At 57.2% G+C, this 17,356-nt stretch overlaps 1 protein-coding gene across 3 annotated transcripts in view; it reads right to left on the bottom strand.

Annotated features, from left to right (window-relative positions):
• SHANK1 (SH3 and multiple ankyrin repeat domains 1) overlaps positions 1-17,356 on the bottom strand; it is a 43,422-nt gene that overhangs the window by 20,420 nt on the left and 5,646 nt on the right. For all 3 annotated transcript variants that reach the window (XM_032612624.1, XM_032612625.1, XM_032612626.1), the window contains 6 exons: positions 12,470-12,547; positions 12,161-12,227; positions 11,578-11,908; positions 10,504-10,697; positions 6,626-6,739; positions 6,372-6,447 (listed from right to left, as the gene is read on the bottom strand). In XM_032612624.1, coding sequence (XP_032468515.1) covers positions 6,372-6,447; positions 6,626-6,739; positions 10,504-10,697; positions 11,578-11,908; positions 12,161-12,227; positions 12,470-12,547 — 860 coding nt within the window. The remainder of the gene's footprint in view (positions 1-6,371; positions 6,448-6,625; positions 6,740-10,503; positions 10,698-11,577; positions 11,909-12,160; positions 12,228-12,469; positions 12,548-17,356) is intronic.

The following is a 17,356-nucleotide window of genomic DNA, read 5'->3' as shown; positions in this document are numbered from 1 at the left end:
ATGACATCCACCGTCAAATCCATACGTCGGTACCGTAGGGACGGTGTTCTGCACATCCCTGCTCCCACCCTCCTTATTATAACCTGGTGGGTCCAACAGCAGGCGTGCACATGTAGACACAGCCCACAACTGCCCTTGCTCAAGGTTCACGATGGTCCAGTAAACGCGTCTATGCCATACCCGCTATGTCTTTCTGACCTTATATTCAACACAGGGACCGGCCACCTTTGTAGCTGGGTAGAGGGGATGTTGGAGGAGAAGGAGGGAAGGGGTTGAAAGGGACGGGGGAGGGGAGGGGAGGAAAGAGGCAAAGAAGCCCCCAAGAGCGAGTGGATAGGGCTGACAGGAATTGGTTGAGAAGTCAGAGCTACCTACTCCTGACCATGAACTCTGTGGCATCCTTGTCCCCACCTCGGTGCCCACGGCGTAACCTGACATGCTCCTTTGAGCCCTCATATCCTTGCTACCCCCATAGCCCTTCCAGATCTCCAGGGCCCCCCCAGTGGCCAGTAATGCTCTTCAGATCCCCTTTAGTCCTCATTTACAGCAGTTTCACTCGCCTTCATGCATGCCACAAACCCGTGCTTTTCCCCCAATTTTTCCCTGCCCCTGGAATCTCTCACCCACACATTCTCCTCACACTTCATACACAAGCCTTCCCCAAACATCTCATCCCCCGATACAATTCAACAAAACTCCCATATCCTTTAGATGCCAAGAAGAAGCACTTGCTATGTGCGAGGCAGTATTTGAAACCCCTCATGGGTAAATGACTTAATTGTCTCCCACAGTCAGCCTCTAGGTAGCTGTGTGTACCATTTCCACTTTACAAGTGAGGAAACGGAAGCACAGAAAGGTTAAGCAACTTGCCTGAGCTCACACAGCGAACAAAAGTCTTCAACAATTCCCCAGAAAATACCTGGGTCACTCAGTAGTAATACGCTCCACTCCACTGCACCCAAATACCCCAGCACAAAGACATCTGTCCCAAATTCACCATGCACGTGCCCCTCCAGTGCCTGAAATTTATCCCAGGCTATGCCAGTAACACAACAAGGAGTAACATCTATTGAACCACTGCTGAATGCCAGATGGCGTTCCAAGCACTTTACATTTATTTATTCACTCAGTCCTTACAACACCCCTGGGAGGGGTTGACTGTTATCATTCGCGTTTTATAGATGAGGAAACTGAGGCACTGAGAAATAACTTGCTCAAGTTCACACCGCCAGAAAAATGTCAAAGCCAAGATTTTAATTCCCCACAGGCAACCGATATACCCCGATAATATCCAAACACCCCCTGACCATCGAAGCACCCCCTCTGTCCCTCCCTCTCAAGTCTCCCCATCCTGGGCATATGCCTCTCTCCTTCCCACGAATTTCTCACACAAACCCCAGCTCTGTGTGGTGTCTCTCTCATCCACCACATTCTTCTTGGGCTGCCTAATGGCCCTCTTGTCCTCACAGCTTCGTGCAACTCTGTACTCCTTCTCCCCCACTCCTGTGTATGCCCCCACCTCGCTCTGCACCCCGACCCCCCCTCCTCCAAATCAGCTGAAAGCTCCACAGGACCCTAACCCACCCCCCATCAGCCCTCACTTCCGCAAGCCCTCATCGCACCCCACGGGGCCCTCCCTCCACCTCCCATATTGCCCTCACACACCCCACATCCTCTTTCCCAAAGTGTCTTCCATTGATTTCTGTGACCTCCTGGGCCAGGCCACCTCCTCTCAGGCCACCTCTCCCCCTCCTTTGCCCTCCTCCCTCCCACATCCTCTCGAGCCTCTGTGCAGAACCTCCACTGTGTCCCCTACAGCATCCTAGGTTTCCTCCATACTCCCCAGTCCCCCCCCTTCCATTCTCATCCGTGGAAGCCTCCTCCTACTTTTACATCCTCAATTCACTTCATCACACACCCTTCCTTCCGCCTCCTTTTACTTGCAGCTGCATTTCATTTACATTCCCTGCATCCTCTGTCTGTGCTCTCCCTAAACTGCCTAAATCCCCACCCCCAAATTCTCTTCACATTTCCTGCATTGCCTCCTTACCCCATTTCTCCGCACACTCTACACCCGCTCTATGCTCTGGTGTTCCCCATTTCCCCCCACTTCAGTGTCCCCCCGCCGCCGTTCCATTCTCATCCTGTCACCCTCCTACCCAGACCCTCTAACCCCACCCCTGCCCTAGTGTTCGCTACCCACGCAGCACCCCATTCATGCTCTGCACTGCTGACTACCTGCCCTGCAGGAGCGCGCACAATGCTCTCCCCCAAGCCATCCCTCGGCGACCCTGAGCGGCCTCTGGAGCTCAGCGGCCAGCTCTTGTTCACCAGATCCCACACACAGAGACTGCAGCAGCATCGACTCCCTCCACCCCCACCCTGAAGGTCCCTCTCACACACCCAGCATCCCACAGCCCAGAGCCTGCTGCTGTACATAGCGCCCCCCTCTGGTACTCAGCCCCTCCCCGCGTACCCATCTCCACCGGCCTCTCCAGGGCCTGCACACAGGCCCCCACGAGGGGAAGCCAGCCCCCTCCCATGCTGAGAAGCGGCACACACAGGCAGATGCAGCTCCCGGTGCAGAAGCTCAGCCGTGTCTCAGCACACGTGCCCCACACAGGCATAGACCCTCAGGGGGCAGGGAGAGGGGCGCATGGGGATGGAGACACACGGAGTCACTGGTGAAGGGGGGGAGCTGTCGGGGAGAGGACAGGCCTGGCAAAGGAGGGTGGGTGTTGGGAAACATAGCCGCAGTCCCTGGGACAGACCCCCCCCCCCAAACACAAACACACACGAGTCCCTAGACAGCCTCGCTATCGCTCCAAGTCACACACAGTGACAGACGCCGTCAAACAGGGACACCCAGATAGACACAGTTGGGGGGTGGGCTGGGAGCCCACCATCTCTCCATCCCTCTCTCTCTCTCTCACATACACACACACACACACACACACACACACACGGCTGCAGGCAGGCACACACGCACGCACACCAACACAGCCACAGGGACACACGCACAGTCTCACAGTGACACGCAGCGGAAAAAGAGGAGGGGAGGGGAGGGGAGGCCGGGGGCGGGATGCGTGTGTGATGGGGGGGGGAATGACTGTGAATGGGAGAGAGGGGTATGAATGGGGGGACTTGCCAACTCCTTGAAGGGGTGTGGGGATACAGGAATCAGAGAAACGCGGGCCTGGGGTGTAGGTGCCTGAGCGGAGGGCTCCAGAATGGGGGCGCTAAGGGTGGCAGAAAGGACAAATGGGGCCCGAAACCCGGAGTGGAGTCCGTTTGGAGGGCCTCCCTTGGAGGGAGGTCTTGGAGGAAGAGCTGAAGGGGGCCTGGAAGGGCCTGCGAGGGGCTTGGAGAGTGTGTGTGTGTGTGTGTGTGTGTGTGTGTGTGTGTGTGTGTGTTGCGGGGTGCTCGGGGAGAGAGGCCCAGGGAGGGGGATGAGAAAAAGAAGGGTAGAGACAAGGGGGCCGGAAAGGCTTTAGTGCTGAGAGAAGGTTAGAGGAGAAGGGCGGAGGGGGCGGCTTAGGGGCGGGGGAGGAGTCCCAGGGATGGGGGATTAGCGGCTGGGGGAGGGTCGTCACAGCGGGCTGGGGCCTCCTGGTCGGGCCGCGGAGAAAAGGGGCGGCGCGCTCCGTTACCTGTAGATATACCAGACGCTGCGCCGCCGGGGCCCCAGGGCCGGCCAGCTGGAGGAGAGCGCGGGGGGCGGCTGCGGCAGGGAGCCCCCACCGGGGCGGCCCCCGAGACCCCCGGCGCCGCCGCCCGCAGACAAAGCCATCGCCGCCGCGGCCCCGGCCCCGGGCCCGGTCCCGGTGCCGGCCGCCCCCGCCGCCGCCGCCGCCGCCGCGTCCCCGTCCCCGCTCGGCCGAACCCCCGTGTCCGGGCCCCCAGGCCCCGCCTCATGCTGACCCGCGCCGAGAGGGGGGAGGGGGAGGGGGCGCGCACCCTCCCGCGGGAGGGAGGGCAGGGCCGGGGGCTCACATGCCGGGGGGCGCGGGGGCGCGGGGCGCGGGGTCGGGCCGCGGCGGGAGCGAGAGGACCGCGGACGGCGCCGGCTTCAGCACCGCGGACAGCTCCGGAGGCGGGCGGCGGGCGCGAGGCTTAACCCCTTGCCGTCCTGCGCCGGGCGGTGGAGGGGGCCGGGCAGGGGGGAGGGGAACGTGGGGGCCCCCTTGGCGGGAGAAGGGGGAGGGGCGAGGCGCGGGGGGGAGGAGAAGGGGGAGGCACTTCCGGTCTGGCCCTCCCCCTTAACCCTCCCCCCTCCAGAGCCCTCCCGCGCAGGTGCAGAGCGAGGGAGAGGGGGGAGAGGGACGCACAACATCACACAAGATGCCTCGCAACCGCGTGCAGGGACGCGCGGACCAAGCCCCACTTCCCAAGCAGGGACAACACGGTGAGGGAGACTCCAGGAGGGGACACACAGCCCCCCACCGCAGACAGACACACAGTGCACCCCAACACAGTCTGGAAGGGCCGGAAAGGGAAGGCCAGGACGTTCAGACTGGGCGCCAGAGCAGTGAGAGACACCCCTCCCCCCAAAGAAGTCCAGGCGGAGGGACATCCACAGTCCACGGCTCACACGAGAGCCGCAGACCCCCAGGGAGAGGAGAGAGGGTAGCACAGGCTAGGAGGACTGTACAGCTCCAGCTGGGACGCGGGGTCACAACACAGGCCAGGGCACCCCAGACAGGGGGGCGGAGAGCAGGGGGGGAGGCAGGAGAAGGAGAAGCTCCGACACGCCGCAAACACAGCAGCACAAGCCAGCGAGCACAAGGAGTGGAGGAGAGGGAAGAAAATGCACTTGACGAGACAGAGCTAGAGAGAGGAGAAGGAAGTAGCTGAGGGCACGAGGGACCACCCCCATCCAGCTGTAGAGCAAGCGACCCCCAAACCGAAGCCAAGAGGAGACCCAGAGAGACACTGACAGAGACAAGAAGCAGAGGCTGATGGGAGACTCCGGGTGGGGTGGGGACCTCGATACTCACCCAGTGCCCAGAGCCGGAGACGTGCCAGGCGAACACGCACAATGGTCAAGCGCCTCGGACACTTGGGGCGCAGGGTGGGACCCCAGTCCCGCCCTCTCTTCTCATATTGTCATTTCTCCCTCCCCCGCAACATCCATCCCCACTGGCCAGAACACAGACACATAGGTTTGGACACATTTAATGGAAGGATGCTATGAACAAGGAGACCCTTCCCTGGATTAGGGGGAGCGGTGGGGGAGGGGAGGATTCATCTTTCAGATGCCCAGTTACGACCATCCCTCCCCCACAGCCTTGCCCTTCTGGAAGCTCGAGCCCTGGAGTCCTCCCCTCTTCTGCCCTCCCCTCCCCCAACACCCCAGGTCCTGAATTCCAGATCAGACAGGTGCAAATACATGCACACGACTTTATCTGTTAATGGGCACACAGTGACATGCATGAAGAGGGACAGGCATGTGCAGAGAGCCACCTGTCCACATGCGGTAAGCAGGACATCGCTGGAAACGCTGGCCCTCATTCTCAGACACACAGATTCAGGGAGATGTGCAGAGCCAGCGGCACGATTAGCCACAGTCGTGCCCCCATAAATGACAGCCACAAACGCGCCCATCTACACAGAGCAGGACAGACCCTCTCGCCGTCACGGGCATATGTGCAAGGCTAGACATCTAGGGGCCTCCAGCCACACATGCACACAGACACGTGTCATGCACACCTACAGAGACACACGGGCAAGAACACACTTGGGGAATCCGTACAAGGATGCTCGTCTGTGTAAGACGTTCACTCACGGGGAAACTTCAGCTCTGGTGGCGCACACACACATCCATACAACCCCCAGGCACCCCTTCCTTCCCATTCCTAACCCCATCCCCTCCCTTCCCCTCCCCTCTCACCTCCCTGGGCCAATCCCATCCATCAAGCTTCAGAAGCAAGTCAGCCAGCAGCCAGGGAGGGGAAAGGTGTCAGTGTGCCTTCTCCCCGCCCCCACGCCGCCTGGCCCAGCTCTGCCCGCCCCCCTCCCTACGCCAGCACAGGACGCATACACTTCTGCTGCAGAGACGTGGCACATGAAGGAGACCAGAGCCTCCAGCCAGCCACACACATGAGCTCCCTAGCCCCCCAGGCATCCCCACCTTGCCCCGATCCATTTCATTGGTCTCTGGCTACACCAGAGCTGGGCAGTCTCGGTGGCTGCCAAGGACGGTTTGGGATTGGGCTATGTAGTCTGAAGCTAAGTCTGCCTTCCCCCACCCCTGGATCGAACTTTAGAGGGAACAGATGAGAAAGGGGGCTTAGAGGCGGTGGAACTATTTAAAGGGTGGAGTGTAAGGGAGTTGGGGTTGGGGGGGTGCCCGAGGGTGTAAGGACATTTACCTTGGGGCATCAAAGCTGTCGTAGGAGCCCACGGTATAATGCCGGAATAGTCTCTTTGCCTTGTCACTTCGGCTTTCTGCAGGGGGACAAAGGATGACCTTGGACCTTCACTCTGGAAACCATGGGCCCACCTCCTGGGGTCCTGGCCCAAGCCTTCCCATCTACCTCCCAGCACCCCACCCCCATCAGGAGGGGGAAGGGAAGGGACATGAGAACCTAGAGTAAATCGGGGACAATTGGGGGTTCCTCGTTACCTTGCTTTGCCTCCTGGGAGCGGTTGGCCACCTCTTCCAGGCAGTCAGAGGGGAACCAGCCGATGCGACCTTTGACCTGGCCTTCCCAGAAGCCTCCTTCCCCGATGCTAAGCACTAGATGGGGAGCAGGGACATAGAAACATTTCTCATTTCTGTGCTGCCCACACCCCCACCCGCTCCCAACACTTGATGCACAGCCTTTCCCGAACTCTCAGGACCTAGCACAGAACCTGGCCCAAGGGCATCCTTAATAAATGTCCAAGGAAGGGGCAAGGGGGAAGGGGGAGATACAAATCATGTCGCTTCTGCATACTAGCTTCCTGGACCCAGTGGGGACATCAAAATGGCACTGGGGAAAAGGGCTGTGTCCCATGACGTGATCCTTGGAGGTTAGGGACACGCCCACAACTGGTTCTCATCTCCCCTGGTGACCAGTCACAACTCAGTCATTCCAAAATTTCCCTAAACCCTCCTCGGCTCCTAGGTCAAGTTCTACACCCCCATCACTGCCCCTGCCGCCTCCTGCAGTCTCCTTGCCACTTAATCTTTTGTCATCTGTTCCCAGACCCTTCTTTCCATCTCTCTTTGCTTCCCCTGGCTCTAGAAGGGACAGTAGAATCACCTCTTTCCTTCTCTCCACCGCTCGTTACTGGAGGCCACTTCCTGCCACCCTCACCCCTTAACCATCAAGCACACATTGACCGACAGCAAAGATGGGCAGCAGGGGCAAGCTAATGTTTATCCAGCTCTCACTCGGGGCCAGGACCCTAAGTGTGGGGGGGAACACTTTCATTCACCCCATTTTACTGGTGGAGAAACTGAGGCTCAGAGAGCTGAGGTCAGCTGCTCAAGGTTCTGCAGCTTGCAGTCGACAGAGCCTGGATTTGAACACGGCGCTGTTTCCAGAGCAGATATTTTTAGTCATTCATGTTTTGCTACCTCTCTGTTCCAGCACTTTGCTGCTGCTGTTTCTATGATGATGAGGGCGACAGTAACAAGCCCAAAGTCATCCATCTCTCCAGCATCTTTCACAGCTCTGTTCCCACTCGGCCCTTCACATCCTTTGCTCACTTCATCCTTACACCTACCTGGTAGGTAACAACTGATTTCCCATTTCAAAGATGAACTTGAAGCTAGAGCAGAACAATCTCTTGCCCAGGGATGGCTCAAGCCACGCTAGGATTGGGGTTGGGGCCATCTGACGCTTTTCCCTGCACAAAACACCTCCTCTGAGAGGGTCTGGGGAAACCAAATGGAGGAGATGCTCAAGGTCATGGAAGAGACCAGGAGATGTGTGTCAAGGTGTCTGGGTTCTTGGCTAGCTCTGCCACGTCTGGCTGGGTGGTCTTGGAATCAATCATTTGTTCACTGAACAAATACGTATTTAGTTAGTGCCAGTCAGCTAGGAACTGGGTGGGGCTGTTGGACACACTAAATGTGGTTCCTGCCCTCACGGAGCTTCCAGACTGGCAGTCATTAGAGGTATAACTCTCCAAGTGACCCCATGATTGGAAATTGAGGTCAACGCTTGAGGGGCAAAGGAAAGGGTATTTGGAGAAAGGCCAGATGGGAGTATATAAATCCGACGGCAAAGGGGGACCACGAAGGTGTCTCAGAGGATGTGACATATAGGCTGAGACCTGAAGGATGCTAGGAGTGGAGAAGGCAATGAGAGGAAGGAAAGGTTTTCCAGGCAGAAGTAACAGCATGTGCAAAGGGTTCGTTGTGGAAGAGGACTTGGGGGACTTCCCTGGTGGCGCAGTGGTTGAGAGTCCGCCTGCCAATGCAGAGGACACGGTTTCGAGCCCTGGTCCGGGAAGGTCCCACATGCCTCGGAGCAGCTAAGCCCGTGAGCCACAACTACTGAGCCTGCACGCCACAACTACTGAAGCCCGCGCACCTAGAGCTCGTGCTCCGCAACAAGAGAGGCCACCGCAGTGAGAAGCCCGCGCACCTCAGCGAAGAGTGTCCCCCGCTCGCTGCAACTAGAGAAAGCCTGTGTGCAGCAACAAAGACCCAACACAGCCAAAAATAAATAATAAATAAAATAAATAAACTGAAAAAAAAAAAAAAAAAGGACTTGGGGCATCTGAGGAATGGAGAGGAGGATGTGGTCCCTGGAACCCTGTGGGTGAAAGAAAGAGTAGGAAGACGTGAGGTTGGTGGGCGGGCAGAGGAGGGGTTCGCAGGCCAGGCTAAGGCGCTAGGCTTTGGTCCTGAGAGCAGAGGGAAGCTGCTACCTCGTCGGGCTGCGGCAAAGCTCCGTGACGTTGTGACGTTGTGGATGTGGCGGTGCTTTGAGGCAATTAAGCATCTTTTGATGAATGGAAAGGATATGAAAACAGGGAAGTGCACAGAATTGCTGGGCTTGACATTCAGAAAGACACATGGAAGATACAGCCCATGGCCCTCTGCCTGTGCGAAGGTCCCTCACACTTGGTCTCAGCTTCCCTTTCTTCTCTTGCATCCTTCAAAGCACAGACCTGACCCCACCCCCAGACCCACCCCCACGCACACAAACACACACCCATACACTCGCTCCCCAGGCTCGGTGCCTCCAGAGGCACTGCCCCTGCCCCCCCACAGTCAATCGGGCATTTGGTCGTTCATCCATTCATCCCTTCACTCAGCAGGTGTGCACTGAGGCTTCCTGTGTGCTGGGACACTAAACTGGGCCCTGGTGACCCAGCCCCTGGTGACATGTGACCTTATCTTCAGGAACTCAGGCGATAGGGAGACAGACTACAAAAGAGATGCAATTACACAACCTGCCTGATCCCTGCATATGCTTCAAGGCCCGCTTAAACTCTTGTCTCCTTTGGGAGGACACCCCCCTCCCCCAGCTTCCTCAGTGCCCAGGGTCTCTCTCTTCTAAGTGCCCGTAGTGGGGGTCGCTTATGGTAATGACAGCTGGCGCTCATTACGTGAGAATCATTGTTCTAAGGGCTTTACAAGAACTGACTCTAATCCTCCCACTGTACAGACAAGGAAACTGAGGCCCAGAGAAGTCACTCACCTGAGGTCGCCCCGCTAAGAAGTGGTGGAGCTGGGATTTGAACCCGATCAGCCTGGCTCTCAACCACTACGCTACTTGTCTCCTCTGCAAGCCTAGAATCGGGCAAAGAATTGCTTCCCCATCTCGAACTACTTCCCCATTAACTACTGCAGGGCACTTCCTGTCTCCAAAGCACCATTCTGTCCAAGAACATGCGTCCACGGCCCTGCGAGGGGTGAAGTCTGCACTTGGGGGATACTGGCATGGTTTTACAGATGAAGACAGGAAAACCGAAGAGAGGCAAACCCCCATGACAGCAGCCTCTATTTAGGGAGCCCTCAGCATGGACCGGGCTTCGCACACTGGCCGTCTCATCAGAGCACGGGGAGGTAGGCACCACCCCGTGTCTCAGGTGAGAACTCCTGGCAGAGACAGGAGGTAGAGTCAAGGCGGCGTGGCCTCACTCTCCAAACACGATAGCGGGAAAGACCCTGGGCTCAGCTTGGGGACCTCAGGCAAATCATTTCACCCATGCGAGGCTCTGCTCCTTCAACTGTACGATGGGCTCCTGACAGCTGCCTGGAAGGGCGATCGTGAGCGAGATGGGACCTCGCAGGGGAAGCGCTCCGGCCGTGCCCGCCGGTGTCAGCTTCCCACAAATGCTCATGGCCCCTCTCTTGCCTGGACACCACCTCCTGATGGCCTCATCCCAGCTACGCTCTATGCTCCTCCGAGGCGGAAGGGGCATCTAGGTGTCTCTGAGGTCTCCGGTGTTCACTGGACATTCTAGGTGCTGGAGACCTGTTTGTCAGTGACCATTCCTGAAGGCTTAGTTCGCCTGCCTGCCCCGTGTCCACAGCCCCGCCAGGCGCTGCCCCTTTACCTTTGATCTTCTCGCCCTTGCTTAGGGAGATCTCCCCCTCGGCTTGGGCCTGGTAGGACTTCACAGCCATGAAGGAACGTCCGGGGACCGCTGAGTAGAGCTTCCGGCGTCTCCCGCGGCTGCCCAGGGAGCCCCCGGGGCCCCCGGAGCCCCCGGTGCCCCCAGCTGGCCCTTCCCGGGGTGTCCCGCTGGAGCTGCAGACACAGAGGGTGTGAGAGGCAGGGGAGAGTAGAGGGAGGGGGCACCTCTGGGAGAACAGGGGTCCTTGGGTCGGGGGCAGATGGAGCATCAGAGCGGGAGGGGGTCTGAGTGCCTCTTCCAGCTCTGGCATCCCCAGGGAAAGAGGGCACCTGGGGGATCCAGCCTGGCTCCAGCCCTCCTTCCTGCCTTCTGGCTTCCGGCTCTGTCCCCCGCCACGGTCCTGCATGCCCTGCCTGATGCAGCTTCCTGAAGCTGAGCTCTGACTGTGTCATCCCTGGCTCACGAGCCTTCAGCGACTCCCGGCTTCCTCCTGGGTTGAGTCCAACTCCTCTGCCTGCCATCCCTGACCCACCATGATCTCCCTCCCGCCCACGTCCTCAGGACAGGCTGGCCAGCCACAGCACCCCCTTCCCGTCCTCCTCTAGCCAGCCTGGCCTCTTTACCCCAGGATGCCCCCTGCCCACCCTCCCCACCTCTGGTCTCATCTCCAAGCTTGGAAACCCCTCCCTGACCCCCTCGCCCACCCCCTCTCTGTTTGGCTTCCTCTCACCTTGCCCCGTCTTTCTGTCTGTCCAACATGTCTTTTGGGCACCTCCCGCCCAGGCCCATGGAGCAGGTGCTCAGCTAAACGCTGGTGCGCTTGGACTTGGGTGCAAGACTGTGGCTCACGGTGCCCTCACTGCCTCAAGGGTTAGGAGAGGGGTCTGGTAGTCTGGGGCTGGGACCAGTGAGGTGGGTGGATGGGGGACCAGCCATGTGTGGGACAGGAGGGAGGCAGCTGGGATGGCCCGGGGTGGGGTGCGGAGCTGTGGCTCTGACGAGGGTATCTGGCTGGGATGGGGTCTGTGGGAGCAGGGCTGAGCCCTCCCCTACCTGGGCCGTCCACGGGGCTGCCTCTTGGCCTCCTCGGGGTGCCTCCCTCGGGATGGTGAGCGGGCCCGGGCGCCCCGGGGGCTGCTGGCACTTCGGAGGGTCCCACTGCTGAGCTTGGTGCTGGGGGCCGAGGGCTGCGGCTGGCCCTGAGGCCCTGAGGTAGGGCCGGGGGCCCCGGCGGACGAGGTCCCCGGGGCGGCGAACACCATCCAGTCAGGCAGGGCCATGCTGGTATCGCTGTTGGCCCGCAGCAGCGCGGGGGGCACCGTCAGCCCCACGCCGGGGGGTCCCCGTCGCCGGGCTGCGTACTTGGGGGACTCCTGGAAGGGCACTGAGGGGGCATGGCGGCAGGAGGGCAGAGGGAGGCAGAGGCAGGTGGGGAGGGCATACGGGCGAGAGACGGTGGGGGGGAAGCGTGAAGGGAGAAAGACAGAGATAAGAAAGAGTGGGGTGCCTGGAACCCCACCCCTGCCGCTGCTCAGGTGTATTTGATCCCATCCTGGCCCCCACATCAGGTTCGCTGACTCCCCAATCCCACCACGCACCCCCCCAGGCCTACAGCTTCTCCCCTTAGCTCACTCACCCACGTCCTGTTCTCGATGGTTTCGGATCAGCTCCCCAAGTTCAAAATTCCCAGCAATCACTGCCACCTGGCGGGAGCGGGTACAGGGAGCCCAGGGAGGAGAGAGAAAGAGACAGAGAGAGACAGAGGAAACAGGAAACACTGTGAGGTCTGTGGCCAGCTGTCCCCCCAAACCTTCACCCCAGTAACTTCGTCCTTCCTCCTCTCGCAGACCAAGTGCCTCCCTCCCAGCACCCCAAAGTCTCCCACCTTCCTTACCCCCTCTGTGTTCTTCATGCCCCCTCCCAACCAGCCCCGACAGCCCCAGACCTGGAAGGGGGTCTGGCCGCTGTTATTCTTCACATCCTTGTCAGCTCCTCGGTAGAGGAGTATCCTAGCACACGTCTCCTGATGGTCAGTGGCACAGGGTGAAAGGGAAAAAAAAACACAACACACCGTTAAGGTCACCATGAGTGGACACAGACACTGTGCTGAGAACTTCCAGAACCATCTGATGGAAACCCGTCCCGCCCCGGGCAGCGGCCACTTGCCCTTTAAATGTGGCCGGTCCAAACTGAGAGGTGCCGGGCATACGAAATACACACCGGACTTCAAGGACTTGGCATGAAGAACGTCATTTAAACATCTCTAATATGTTTTTTCCATTTTTAAAAAAGTCCTTATTGAATTTGTTACAATATTGCTTCTGTTTTATGTTTTGGTTCCTTGGTCACAAGGCGTGTGGGATCTTAGCTCCCAGACCAGGGATCGAACCCGCACCCCCTGCATTGGAAGGTGAAGTCTCAACCACTGGACCGCCAGGGAAGTCCCTCTAAAAATTTTTATGCTGATTACACACTGAAAGGATAATAGTTTGGATACACTGGGTTAAATAAAACAGGCTGCTAAAATTAATGTCACCTGTTTGTTTTTTCCTTTTTTTAAAAGTGGCTCCTGAGACGTTTAAAATTACGCGTGGGACTCAGGTTATAGCCTATCGGACAGCGCTAACCTAAACCAGGGGTTTTCTTTATTATTATTATTTTATTGAAGTATAGTTGATTTACTATGTTGTGTTAATTACTGCTGTACAGAAAAGTGATTCAGTTCAGTTACACACACACACACACACACATATCCTTTTTTTAAAATTATTCTTTTCCATTATAGTTTATCACAGGAGATTGACTATAGTTCTCTGTGCTATACAGTAAGACCTTGTCGTGTATCCCTTTTATATATAGCAGTTTGCATCTGCTAACCCCAACCTCCCAATCGGGGGTTTTCATCTTCAGTGGTATTTAGGGCCCAGACAAGTCTTTGTAGTGGGGGTGGTGGTGGTGTGTGTCATCCTGCGCGTTGTAGGGCTTTGAGCAGCATCCCTGGGCTCTACCACTAGATGCCAGGAGCACTCCCCTCCCCAGTCGTGACAACCAAGGATGTCTGCAGACATTGCCAAACGTCCCCTGGGAGGCAGAAGCACCCAGTTTGAGAGCCACCAATTCAAACCTCTTGGAGGGCTTACTATGTTGCATGTCTGGTGCTCGGCACTTTCGAGGAGGTAGCCGCCGAAGGGCCCAACGATTCCAAGAGATGGAAATTACTGTCCCCATTTTACAGATGAGGAAACTAAGGCTTCAAAAGGAGCTCGAGGTCATGTGGCTGGTGACGATCAGCACTCGGATTTGAACCCAGCTTTTTCTGACTCCCGAGCCTTTGCTCTAATCACACACTCTGCTAGACGCAGGAGGAAGGGGGCAGTGGGGCCAGGGTCGGGCAGCGGGGGAAGGGATGTGAATCACAACATGTCACTCTCTCTCACGCTTTGGGTCAGACACAATGTCTTTGCCCTGGCCTAGGAGGCCCCTGCTGATCTGCCGGCCCTGCCCCTCTACCCCCCCCCCCAGCCTCACCAACTTCATCTTCTACCACTTTTCCCTGCTCCCCATGCTCCAGCCACACTGGCCTCCTTCCTCTGACAAGCACGCTTCTGCCCCAGGGCATTTGCACCGGCTGCTTCCTCTGCTTGGAATTCTCGGCCCCTCGATCTCTGTACAGCTCGCTTTCTCACTTTCCCACTTGATTCATGTTTTTGCTCAGATGCCACTTCTTCAGAAAAGGTCCCTCTGACTATCCTGTTGAAAATAACCCCTTGTCCGGTTCCCGGCTTTATTTTAATTTACATGAGACCTGCTATGTGCCGGGCAATCTTCTAAGCCAGAATTAACTCATCTTCCTCACAACACTGCCTCCCTGAAATTATATTTCTATTTCATTTGTCTCTAGCATCTCTCCTCCACTACAACGTCCGTTTCAGAGAGGCATGGTTTTGCCCGTGGCACCCACCACCTGGCATAGTGCTTGGCCCGTAAGAGCTGTTCGATAAACACTTGCTGGATGAGGGGACGTCCTCTCCCTTCATCTTGGCCTGGCCAAACGCAACCTGGCCCCCAGCTCAGCTCCACTCCAGATCCCCAAGATGCTAATTTAACCAGAATTCACAAAACACCTGCTTGGTCTCACCCTCTTCACGTGACAAACCCATCAAGGATGCTCCTACAGGACAGGCTCAGAGAGGGCAAATCCATGGCCAAGGTCACACAGCCAGTCAGTGGGGCAGCTAGGACTCAAACCAAGCCTTCTAACCTTAGTGCTCATCTATCTCCTGTGAAAGCACAACTCCGACTGCCCGAGTCCGGTGGCCCTCCGATGGGACAGCAAGGTTAGCCTGGTTCGTTTTCTGGATGTGTTTGTGAGTGTGAGTGTGTGTGTCCATGTGTGCACACGCTGTCTCCCCAGCTGGACTGTAAATTAGTGCCATGTGTGTTTCTGCATATCTGCCAGCCCCCACTGCCACCTTGCCTAGCACGGGCCCAGAGCATCTCTTTCAGCTTAACCAGCAGTTCACTACACTCCTAGAGAACCTCACATTTACTGGTGCGCTAGCACTCATCTCACTGTATTGCAACTATTTGTTTACACATCTGCCTCTTCACCAGACTGCGAACTCCCCCCACCCTCCTGAGGACAGGCGCCGTGCGGTGTCTGATGCACCTCACAAGCGGGCACACAGTAGGCGCTCAAGAAATGTGCACGGAAAGGATGAGGATGGAGGATGTGACGTCGAGTCACTCAAAATTCAGTTCGTAAAAGTCATTCGTTCACTCGTGGAGTCGTTCAATCTATCTCGAAGCAAATACCTGCTGAATGTTCTGAGTTGGGTGCTGTGCGTGGTCTTGGGGGAAATCAAGGCATCTGATCCACCATTCATTCAATCATTCGTTCACTCACTCATTCATTCAACAAAGAGACATCTAAGCCTACTCTACGCTGGGGCCTTGGGACAGAGCGATTCATCAGACTTAGGCCCTACCCCCTGAGGAGCTCACAGCCTGGATACGGGCCTGATCTTCACCACCAGAGGCTAGACGGGCATGCCAGGAGGCCAGAGGGGCAGAGAGTGAGGAAATCTTTCAGACCCAGCTCTGGGCCTTGGGAAGCTTAAAGTCTGGGAGGGAAGACAAGGGGAGAGAAAGTCGGAAAAGAACTTGCGTTTGTCAAGCATCTATTTGCTAAGCACCAGGCCGAGAGCAAGCAAAACATTCACACCCTTGACCCTTTGCAAGGTAGGTATTACTGACCCATTTCACAGATGACAAAGGAGAAGCACAGGGCGGGGAAACGGCTGGCTCATCCGACCCACTTAGAGTAACTGTTCCCTCTGGATAACGACATACATGCTACGTTTCCCCTATTCCGATTACTGGTATGGTTTCTGTCTCCTGACCTGATCCTCACTGATAACGGCAATGATAATGATAATAATAATTATTATTTTTATAGCTGCCTTCTAGGGGTGAGCACTTAATACACATGACCTTTCGTCCCCTTCAATCAGCTGACGTTATTCCCATTTCCGAGAGCGCGACGGAACCTCAGAGAGGGGACGACGGGACTTGTTTGGGGCATCCTGGCCTGCGCACAGGCTACTGAGTCAGAGAATCCGGACACGAGGCCCGTGTCAGGGAGTAGGAGAGACAGATGCACTGGCGGGGGGTGGGGGCGGGGAAGTGACGGCAATCTGACAAACTCTGAGTTCTCCCTCTGCGGGCGCAGGCTGCTTGCTGCCACAAGCCAGCGCGTGGCTACCTGCCACGTCCTGGCACTGCAAGTTCTGACGAGCCAGAAGGGACTGGGGCTGTTCTGGAAGACTTCCTGGAGGAGGGGGAAGAGGCTGATGGATCAGCCACAGCATGCCAGGCCCTGGCCTCCGAAGTCCTTGCAGCAACCGTCTAAGGGCAGGGAGCCTTGGGAAGCAGGTGGGGAGACTGAGACACCGGAGGGGAGGCTGACCTGCCCAGGATCGCCTGGTGCACAGGTGGCAAAGTGACCGGGGTCAGCAGGCTAAGAGCCTCGGCTCTTGCCAACCCAACTGGCCACTACATCACAGCTGGAGTGGGTACGCGAGACCCCCCCACCCCCCGCCAGTTCTTTACTGTTCACCTCCACTCACAACTCCTGAACTGCGGACTGTCCACCCAGCCCTGAATTGCTACAACTTGCGACACACTCTTGTCCCCTTCGGGGGTTGTGGTTTGGCCTTTCCCCTGTCCCCTGCAGTGGGTGATGCTCCCCTGGCAGCTGGAGACCCATTAGAAATAGGACCCTCAGGGATTAACATATACACGCTACTATATGTAAAACAGGTCATCGACAAGGACCTACGGTACGGTACAGGAGCTCTACTCGATATTCTGTAATAACCTATATGGGAGAAGAACTTGAAAAAGAAGGGATGCATGTCTACGGATAACTGAATCACTTTGCTGTACACCTGAAACTAACACAACATTGAATGTCTGCTCTACTCCGATATAAAATAGAAATGAAAAATTAAAGCAATAGGACCCTTGGAGTTTCTTGCATTTCCAGGAGCAATCCCGACTCTCTCCCCTGTTTTTCTGGCACAGGCTACGCCCTCTGCCTGGAACACCCTTTCTGCCCTCTTCTACTTGGCCAACTCATCATCTTAGCACTGATGGCACGTCCTCCAGAGAGCCACCTTCACCCCAGCCCCAAGGCCAAGCCCAGCTGTGGGCTCCCACAGGGACCTGGATTCCCGGTGACCGCCCTCTGAACACTCGGGATCATAACGGCAGGGTGTGTCCCTTGATGGAGGGGCTGCCTGTCTTAATCACTACTGTGTCCTCGGCACCC

This window comes from Phocoena sinus, chromosome 19, assembly GCF_008692025.1.
Source record: "Phocoena sinus isolate mPhoSin1 chromosome 19, mPhoSin1.pri, whole genome shotgun sequence".
NCBI lineage: Eukaryota > Metazoa > Chordata > Mammalia > Artiodactyla > Phocoenidae > Phocoena > Phocoena sinus.
The sequence above is the reverse complement of the archived record's forward strand: the minus strand, read 5'-3'. Positions and strand labels throughout refer to the sequence as shown.